At 38.6% G+C, this 10,472-nt stretch overlaps 1 protein-coding gene across 2 annotated transcripts in view; it reads left to right on the forward strand.

Annotated features, from left to right (window-relative positions):
• Positions 1 to 5,215: 5,215 nt before the first annotated feature.
• bcl3 (BCL3 transcription coactivator) overlaps positions 5,216 to 10,472 on the forward strand; it is an 18,001-nt gene continuing 12,744 nt past the window's right edge. Inside the window, exons 1-3 of one of the 2 annotated variants that reach the window (XM_005938241.3) lie at positions 5,216 to 5,298; positions 6,211 to 6,857; positions 7,638 to 7,758. In XM_005938241.3, coding sequence (XP_005938303.1) covers positions 6,386 to 6,857; positions 7,638 to 7,758 — 593 coding nt within the window. In that variant the 5' untranslated portion in view covers positions 5,216 to 5,298; positions 6,211 to 6,385. Of the gene's footprint in view, positions 5,299 to 5,819; positions 6,118 to 6,210; positions 6,858 to 7,637; positions 7,759 to 10,472 lie in introns of those variants that run through there. The other variant, XM_005938242.2, reaches the window with a different exon arrangement.

A 10,472-nucleotide genomic window follows, 5' to 3' on the forward strand; every position in this document is an offset into this window, starting at 1 on the left:
GCTCAGGCAGACAAGCGGAGGGAGAGAGAGAGAGAGAAACAGAGGGAGGGAGAGAGGTGGGTGGCAGGGAGGGAGGAAGACAGAGAGGTGTGGACTCAAAACTAAACTTTTACTAAGAATGAAAGCAGACTGCAGCTAAACTAGTCACTATCCAGACAGGTATAGTAACTAATGAGCTGGACGCCTGTGAAATGAATACAAAGGTCAAAGAGCCGTCATCTTCACCTCACTGTTTTGTCTGTATAACGTTTAAATTAAATTTATTTACTCTGCAATTAGATTTTTATGTAATATTGCTGTCTGGGATGAAAATGTAAAAAACCAACTGTCCCCAAACTTTTGTATCAATTAATGTAACATAGATTAAGTTTATCATTTATTTTGGAGATCTACTGACTTTTCCTCTGGCACCACCATGAGGCAGGTGTTTGCTAGTTTTAAGATGATGCTTTAACCTTTGTCACGTATAAACACGGTGACTTCACGCAGAATTTTAACTTGTCCTTCAGGGCTATAGAATTTTTATGACAATGGCAATTTTATTTATATAGCACATTCCATTACATTTAAACTTTATAATCTTAACACCTCATCTGCTGTGCTTTTCAAAACATTTTGAAGACTTCTGGGCACTGAGTTTAGAAATTTCTTGAGTTTTGGACTCAGAATTTAGTCCAATTCTTTTTTCTTTAAAAAAAATTAGTTCTATTGTTGCCTGATATAGGTTTTCAGCTGCTGAAGAGTTTGTGGTCACACTTGATGTATTTTTTTATTTAACCATTGAGCAAATATTCTCAAGGTGAAAGATCTGGACTGCAGTCCAATTCAGCACTCGGACTCTTCTCCGATGAAGCCATGCTGTTGTAATAGCTGCAGTATGTGGTTTTGCATTGTCCTGCTCAAAAATACAAGGCCTTCCTTGAAACAGACATCATCTTTAGGGGAGCATATGTTCCTCTAAACCCTTTATATGACTTTTAGGATTCACAGTTCCTTAAAAAACATGCAAGCTGCCCATACTGTGTACACTTACACTGCATCCCTATACCATCAAAGAAGATGCTGGAAGGTCTCCCTCTTCTTTAGCCTGGAGGCCATGGCGTCTGTGATTAACAACAAGAATATAAAATTTGGACTCATATGACCATGGATCAAATTCCCACTTTTAAAATGAGTCTTGGCCCACAGGACACAACGGCGTTTCTGGAGTATGTTTAACTATAGCTTCCATTTCATTTGATAGAGCTTTAGTTGCTCTCTGAATCTTTTGATGATGTTGTGCATGTTATGTTATGTTATGTAGATCATGAGAGTTGCAAAGTATTTGCAATTTGATGTTGGAAACACATCAAATTGGATGTTGGGAAACACTGCTTTTAAATATTCCATTATCTTTTTATGCATTACTTCACCGATTTGACAGCATTTCCCAATCTTTAATTCTGAAAGACTCTCCCTCTCTAAGACGTCTCTAGCTAATCATGTAACAGATCACTTTGCTTAATTACTTTCTAGATTAATTGCTGGATGTTCTCCCTTTTTGACATTTCCCACTTTTTCAGCGGTTTGTTGCCCTGTGGCAGAATTCTTTTGACCTGTAGAGACATCAAATTTGAAATGAACACATTTAGTGGATGAAGGTGTCCAGTTTCCCAGTTTGAACATTTGTTCTATTGTGCATAAAATATTGTCTTCTAGTTTTCATTACGTTCAAATTTAAAGAATGTCACAACTTTTCTGGAATTTGTGTTGTACTTGGGGACCAAGACAGAACACATTTTTAAGGTAATTATATATAGCTATGGGAGCCAATGAAGTGTCTTCAATCCTGAGGCAATGTTATCACATTTTCATGTATCTGTGAGGATTCTGGCTACTGCATTTTTTAAGTTTGTCTTTTTTTAAATCATCTTATATCAGCACAACTCAAAACACCTCCCCGGTATTTAGTAAAACTCAACGTATACATTGTTCAAGAAAATATCATACAGTTTTTAAAAAGCAAAATTTGCTGTTTTTGTCAGTTTCTGTGGTCAGGTATTTCTTTCATACTTTGCTATCCACCTAACCACTTCATAGCAAAGAGCACTGATCTGCTAATGGCTTTTCAGGAGGCTGATAGCACAAATAATAACCATGTCAAATATACGATGTTCACAAAATGCTAAAGTTAAAAGAAAACAAACTAAACATTAGTCTGGAAAACCTCCAAATTTTTCATTTGGATTCATCACTTCTTAAAATCTGTTGCTACTAATTTTTAGTCCAGTTCATGTGCAGCCTTTTCTCCATTTTCCCCTTCATTAAGAATAAGATCTCGACAGGCACCTTTCCACCGAGAGCATTTCTGATGAGGCTTCAGTGAACAGTACTGAAAGGCCAGATGCATCTTTTAGGCTCTGTGTCAGATCCTTGTTGGATTTGTTCCTTTTTCTTAAGGACACGACTTTCATCTACTGTATATATTTTTTTCTAGGCCTGACACTTCAATCAATACATAAAAGGTGAAAATAGTCAGGTATGAAGACTGAACTGAAAATGAGTGAAAAGGCAGCCCAAGAAAAACTTTAAAAGACCAACTACAGATCAAGTCCTTCTAAAAATAATTACAACAAAGTCTGGTTCCTTGGAAGGAAAAAAAATGAAGCAAGGAGAGGTGGCTTGAGATTTTGGCACAGTATGTAAACTGTACTGGGACTCAATCCAGAATGGACAGGAGCAGATACAAATCCCCGGGTGTGAAATGTAAATGAAAAGATTTTCATTTTACATTTACTGACATATTTTCATTCTTGCTCTTTTTTGATACCGAGTCAGTATCTTGTTTAAATTACATTTCAAACAGGTATTACATATACAGTAGATACATCTAATCATGCATCGTCTAAATGAAGCCTGGCTTGAAGTATCCACAAGGGGGAGACACTAACTCAGCCTATCAGACTAAGCACATCCAGTTTTCAGCTGCCAGTGCAGTCTTTTCATTTTATTTTTATTTTTACTTTACTTACATTACTTTTCACTTAAATTCCAGTTGACTCTGCGTTAAGTGAAGAACATACATATCACATTTCAAAAATGCTTTGGTCTTTTGACTCACTAAAAGTCACATTTTCTGTAGCTGTAAATGCTGCAGTAGGTTAGTGCTCCTCCATCTGCTAGTAATAACAGGTATCAAACCCACTAATCAGGGGAACACATCAGAAGTTTGTTTAGGCCCAAATTATTTATTTGTGTTTTTGCAAGATTCAATTCATGTCTGCATTTTTTTAAAAGATTCAAGATGCACCTGTGCTCTCAGAGCACAAGGGGGCCCCATTTCAGTGTTTTGCAGCTTGTGTCCATATTTTACTTTCTATCATCTATGATTATTACTTCACCTGAAGCCTGAATGAAGTCCCTAAAATGTTAAATGAGTGTGAGAAGATGTTCTGTTGACATATATTTGCATCTTCTTAAATGTCACCAAACTTCAGTAACTTCACCAAACTTTCATCCTGCTGTAATCGATATGAAGTGCGTGTTCAGGATCAGGCCGGGTGTAAAAGAAGTAAGCATGTAATTTTCATAAAGGCTGACACTTAAATCCAGACCATAATGCTTGAATAACCCAACAGCTGCAGATCTTGTTTGTATAGTGTCAGGGCTTTTTAGGGACTTTAGCACTATACTTAACTTTCCGTTGCCCACTCCACACTTCAGTGGAAAGAGGAAAGTCCCAAATTGACCAAGGTAATCTGAACATGGCAGAGGGTGGGGTGGGATAAGATTAAAGATAAGAAGATGAGATGTGATTTTTGCATGTGTTTGCATTTTCAGGATTGCATGCAGAATTTGATATCAGGAAAGGTGGGTACCTGTAAGCGTAGGAGTAACATGAATTAACTGATGAGTCAATCTTCCTTTATCCCTAATCCCTTTGGGGATTGCTTGAATTCAGCTCTGATCTGCAGCCTGGTGATATCACCAACTCAAGGCAAGGGATAAACTAATCAAATATTTGAGACAAATGCTGACAATGTCACATTAAGCCTTATTTGAACTAAGGCAGCATTGTGGTGAAGGTGTTAGCACTCAACTCCACCATCTGGCTGGGACCCCGTGCTTGCACAGTTTCTCACAGACATGCAGTTAGTGGGGTTAGGTTAACTGGTAATTTTTAAATTGCCCCCTAGGTGTGAGTGTGAATGGTTGTCTATATCTCTGTGTTTGCTCTGCGACAGGCTGTTGAGCTGTCCAGGATGTATGCAACCTCTCATCATTAGAGGATCCTTGAAAATTTCAAAAGGGAAGTTTACCTTTCAAAATCTTTTGTCACCTCTTCCTCATGAAATGTGTTTGCTTGCTATATGGCAGAAACAGCTTAAATTACTCTAAATACAAGGTAGAAGCCATGGTCCAAGCATGTGGCTATGCTTGCACAGTGAACATATTTACAGTAACAGAAAGGAAAACACTAAATGCATTGTTGGAGTAGCTTGTTTCAGTAACCTGCTGGTTTCAGTAACTTTCTGGTAGCTGCACTACTTCTTTGCATAATGAGTTGAGTAGTTCAACTATTCCTTTGCTAGTCTTTGCTTACTGAAAACACAGAGAAATCTGGGGCATGACCTTGATATAGATCATGACATTGAACTATAAAGGTATGGCCAGCGCGTTTGTCAGGCAGGGCATCACCACAGATAGCATACAAAACGATGTCACACATTAATTTGTGGTCTGCTTTATAACTGTCACAATGTTGTTTTATTAGATGTCACAAAATTTAGAAGAGTCAAAAAGCTTGCAAGCTTGATTTTCAAACTATATAGATGCCTGGCACAGACATAGAGACCTACTTATTAGTGCTAACAAGAGGATGGATGGATAGATGGATGGATAGGACTACCCAAATTACTAGTCAGATAATTGCATTAAAAACGCTCCAAAAGCTATAGTAGGACCACAATTATGGACTTTAATTAAAATAAATTGTGCTGTTAAACTGGTTACTTTAATACTGGAGTCCATGTGGACTGACTTTCTTTAGGAGTCAGCCTGAAGTGGTCATTTGAGGAACTGCAGTTCCAATATTGCTTAATTTTCTTTAGCCCTGAAAGGTCTCATTTGGCCACCACCACATGGCTGTGCAGAGCATGCGCAGAAGAGCCCATAACTCACAGCATCAAGTAATCATGGATAGGCCTTCCAAATACACAGGTAAGTAACAAAATCTTAGGGAAGTTCATGCTTCTTTTAGAAGTTACTGCACGACTGGATGAACCTGCGTGAGCCTTCACCTGTTCTGTTCTCTGAGAGGTTGGTGTCTGACTGATTGCTATGGTTTAAGGCTCCTTGGGGCAGTATTTGTTGTGATTTGAGGATATATAGCTGAACCTGAATTGAATTATAAAAAACCCCCAAAAAAGACAGAAAGCAAAGCAATGTTCATGTAGTTCCCAGTTAATAGTGTGGCTATTCGTTTATTTACTCATGACCAGTCACTAGCAAAATAAAATATTTTGCTCTAAACTCGGCTGAGACAGCCTTAAAAAATTATTAGCATCAAGCATCAAGTCATCTTTTCCTTGACTTCGTCTTTGTAACAGAAAGGGTTGTTTTTTCATGTTTTGATAGTAGTTAGTAGTAATAGTTTCTGCAAGGTAATTTAATGAATACTTTGATTACCTTGCTAAACTGAAAGTTGCTCACAAATCAAAATTTGTATTGAATCCAAATTTAATGTTGAAACATTAAATGTGAAACAATGTTGAACTATTTTAAAAGAAAAAAGTTGTCACCTATTGATCATGTGCTGGACAGTCGATCGACAGTCGACTAGTGCCTCCGTGTTTGTTCTTCACATTGCTATTGCACAGAGTCTCTGAACAAGCAACGAGCCATGAACTTCTTGCGAAATTCGGTGTTAAATGTTTTTAACTTGCATGCAAAACAGACAGATGTCAGAAGTCGGAAATGCAAGAATGCTATGAATTCGTCGCTGTTTTCCTGCCTTTCTTAGTATAAAGTTAAGTGGTAGAATCGTTTTGTTTCGGTTTAAAGGGAAAGCACCGTGTCGCTCTGACACTTCATTAAAAGCAGATGAAAGTCGCGCAGCTGCACTCTACCTTGTCATAGGTGCACTAGGACACACATAAGTACCTTATCTCTTAGCGTTTCTTCACATGTAGACTATTTTATTTTTAATTTTTTGTGTTTTTCCCCCCACAGGTCATTGAATTCGAACGCTTATCTAAACCCCACTAGTGACTCAAAAGGAAACAGGGTGATGGTCTGATCGCTGTCCAGTTGATTTCATGGATATGGGAATTGCGCACGGTCGGTTCACTTTGCTTTGACTGATTCCAATAAACTTCTTCAGATCTCGAAGAATCTCTCCCAGTTGATGCCAAGGATCATGACCATGAACGGTACCCACAAGTCGGTTGCCCCAGTGCCGCTGGATTTGCGCACCAATGTCCGAGTGCGTGGGAACGCCGGGGGGACTCCAGCTTGTGGCTCCAGGGACGCTCGGGTAACAGGCGGTTCACCTGCACCTCCGGCGTTCACAGGGGCGGACAGTTTAGATGAAAACTGCCCCACGGTCAGAGGCGTATCGGTCTCACCAACCAGTACTTCTCGCAAGCGTCCAGCGGATAGATCTGCCTCACAGCTTCCTTTTAGGAAACGCCCGATTCCTGTCGAACCGGAGACTAAAAGACTGTCACCGTCTAAAGCAGAAAGAGAAGACCGATTTTCTCCTCCGGAAGATAAGACTTTAGCCGATCCCGTGGAAAGAGTCGGCATAGCACCAGTGACTCCCAGGCAGCTGGAAGGACAGATTCCAAATGGATACCCCATGTGCTTTTTCCCTTACGGTAAGCCCTGCTGGCCAACATTAAGTCTAATACTGCAGTATGTTGTGCAACAGCTTTATTATTTTGTTTTGTTTTTAAATATTGTAAGTGTTTAAACCCCAAAGTAAGAATTGGACCATGAGACTATGAGACCATGAGATGTCTGTAAAATTACCATCTGAAGTTTTGATTTCACTGTTCTCCAAAGAAAAACGCATTGAATATTTGTTTGGTTTAACCAATAATACGTGAAATAGCAGCCTGTGGGTAAAATGATCAGACTAGCTGACAAAATGTAGGTTTGGAGGACAGAGCAAGGCACTACATGTTGGGGCATATCATTTTTGTGGTATTACAGGGCATTACCTGCTAATGCTGTTTTGATTTTTAAAACTGTGGCAACAGACAGCTCCTCCTCCCCTTTCTTTAGTGGTTTTCTCTGCCAGTGTGACATTGTGGCAGAAAAGACAGTGAAGTCAGAGACCATAGAGAAGCTACTGCTGCTGAAAATGCCCACTAAGCTATTTTACACCTACTGTACCCCTCATTAGTGTGTTCACTGCATGAATCAAAGTAGCTCACTGGGTCAGTTTATAACTGAATACAGCACACTCATATTTACAGTATATGACTTGTAACTTATCCACTTCCTTATTACAGAAATCACTTGCTTGCCAGGAGCTTTTCTAATTATTCATTTATATCTTCATCATTTCTCTTTTCTTTCTCTCTCCCTGCAAACTTCTTTTTATTTCTCTTTCTCATTGTTTCTATTTCTCATTCTGTGTCATCCCTGCTTAGGTCATTACCCAGTGTTCTGCCTGCCTCATCTCTCAGAGCCAAATAATGTTGTGGCCCACCAAACTGAAAACGTCCTGGCTGGTATCGCTCAAGCAACAAGACAAGATGAAGATGGAGATACGTATGTTGATTATTTTCTTTTTCATTCTGATATTTGGGTGTCACTTTATGATATACAATCAATCCATCCATCCAGGTAACTGGTGTATATAGTAAACTTAAAAGATGATTCATCCACCTTGTGCATGATTGTGTCATTTGTCATTTTGAAAGTCATAACTTGGCACATTTTATGGATTTGAAAATTCAGCACAATCATTTCACTTCAAGAAATTTTCATTAGAGGGACTTCTAAGAGGATAATGGTTTGAAAATTGAGGTCTACTGTACAGTATGAGTCTGAGATTCAAGTCAATCCCAACTTCTCAGAAGTGGTGACTCATCAATTGCCAGATATGAAAGTTGCACTCAGCTTAAACTTTGTCAGAAAAAGTTTATTGTTACAAAAAAATGTAAAGTTTAAATCTGACTCATATTGTCATTTTTAAATCGTATAACATGGCCAGTGACAGTAAATAGAAGGACATATGCAACAAGTTCAGACTCATCCTCAACACCATGAACATTAAAATCACAAACTGTATGTAAAAGATGGCCATGGTATAATGATTGCAACTTTAGCTTCATGATGGTGGTCATTTGGGAGCAAAAAGTTTCTATAGATATAAAAAGGACATGGAGAGTTAACTTTACAGTGCCACTTAGCTAGCTTGGTTAGGAAAGCGTGTGGGTATATCACATACATATGGGAGTCAATATGAGTTGATTTAACTTAAAATAGCTAAGTCAACTAACATGCATGTACATGTTGGGTTCATTTTTCAGCTCCTGACCACGCCTCTTGATTCAAACATGCAAATGATAGCAAGTGATTATATTTAAGCTATAGGTTTCACACATATCCCATTATCTCAATGTGTTTTCCAGTGTATAGGTGTATGAGTACGCATCCTAATCCAGTTTCAAAACAGACGTTTTGAGTTTCACCGTAGGAAAACCATATGCAGTTAATGATGCTTTTGTTTGATTCAACTTTCCCAGTCACCCTTCGTAATGCGACGATACCCCTGAAACTAAAGCAGCTGCATGGAATTGTGCAGTCATATTATTCCTACTGTATTATATATCAAAGTGTTTTTATTAGAAAGCTTTCTAACATTAATCATGTATCACAACTTCTTACCAAAAATCGAAAGGCCCTTGTGATGAAAACGTGCAGTCTGATCATTACTATTGCTTTCACGTTTTTAAGTCTAAACTAAGTTCTCAAGGAAAACTGTTCACTTCAATAAGATGTCAGTGCAATTGATTTACGAGGAACAACCCAAACAACATTAATGTCAATGTCCTGCTGTCGAAGACAAAACTTCTGCTGTTGCACAATCTGGACGTGAGATATCAGTAGCGTTCTTTGTTTATTTGATCTCCATGACTCACCTGACTGTGCATACTGAGTAGGTACAGTCAGTCAGTGTGCCCTCCCATTATTGACTGCATTTTCACTTCATGTAAGAAAAACTGGTTCACTGCTGATAAGGACTTATTGAGATTTAACATACCTAACATATTAACCTGGAAGCTACAGGTATACTATAGATCTAGGCTGAGAGTGATTTGTTGGTATTCACATGTTGAACAATCCAGAGTCAGCTGACTGGTCCCTCGAGGCGTGAGGTGGTGGTAGTGAGAATACACAGGGCACCAGAGGAGTTTTCGAGACCACATGAATGCAAATATTAAACTTTAACGCATGGTTACTTTACTTTGTCAAAATCTACCACCCACACACTAATAAACTACAGAAATTCATACAAAGACCCAAAGAATCATGTGACCGAAAGCAAAGCATGTCCAAGAATTTATTGGCACTTTGATCATGCAGTTTCAAAAAGTATCATCATCATTTGCATTCACTCAAAAAAAACCAAACCTCATGATGACCAATATTTAGCCGAGCCACAAGTTAAGTCCCGTGGTATCTTACAGCTGCTTATTATCTCATATTTGCTTTGTAACTGCAATGACATATCCATCTTTAACAGATGGTTCCACGGAAGTAGATGAATGCATGTCTCAGATCAAAAAAAGCTTTAAAAACAAAAGTTTTTATTTTATATTCTAGTTTTGGTTTTTTTAAACCACCTTTGACATCTTAGCTGTGCTCTGATTTTATTTTATTTTTATCTCCACTTGTGCACCTCACAGTTGTACACTAAACTTGCTGTGTAGGCATAATGCAAATCAAAAGTCTGTCTCATTAGCAGAAACTCGGTGCAAGACAGATTAAGTGCAGAAACCTTACACAACACCTAGTCCCTTTGCTTTCGCAGGCATCGGTTACCTTCTTGTTGCTTTGTGGTTGTTTAAAATTTTGTGTGAATTCTTCAGAAAGAAACATTTACAGCACCCTCTCGTTTTTCACACTGTATGCATATGAGTGTGAGTGTGTGTTTGTGTGTGTGTGTATGTATGTGCGTGTATACATAATGTGTTTGATGGTGAGCATGCGCCTGCTTTTACGTCAATGGGATTTGTTCTCAGCGCCTCTGAGCCCCTTAGTTTCGGGAAAACCAGTGAGTGCTCAGTTTTAAAAAGCTGTTGTGGTTTTTCTCAGGTGTCTCTGTCTCTCTCTTTTCTTCTCTGTGTTTTTTAAATGAATGGGCTCAAAAAACCCAAACATCCGCTCTTGACTTCCTCATTTACCGCTTTCTTTCTATCAGGTTCATCTCTCTCTCTCTCTCTCTCTCTCTCTCTCTCTCTCTCTCTCTCTCTCTC

The sequence above is a fragment of the Haplochromis burtoni genome, unplaced genomic scaffold (genome assembly GCF_018398535.1).
Source record: "Haplochromis burtoni strain Fernald_Lab_line unplaced genomic scaffold, NCSU_Asbu1 Contig_237, whole genome shotgun sequence".
Taxonomy (NCBI): Eukaryota; Metazoa; Chordata; class Actinopteri; order Cichliformes; family Cichlidae; genus Haplochromis; species Haplochromis burtoni.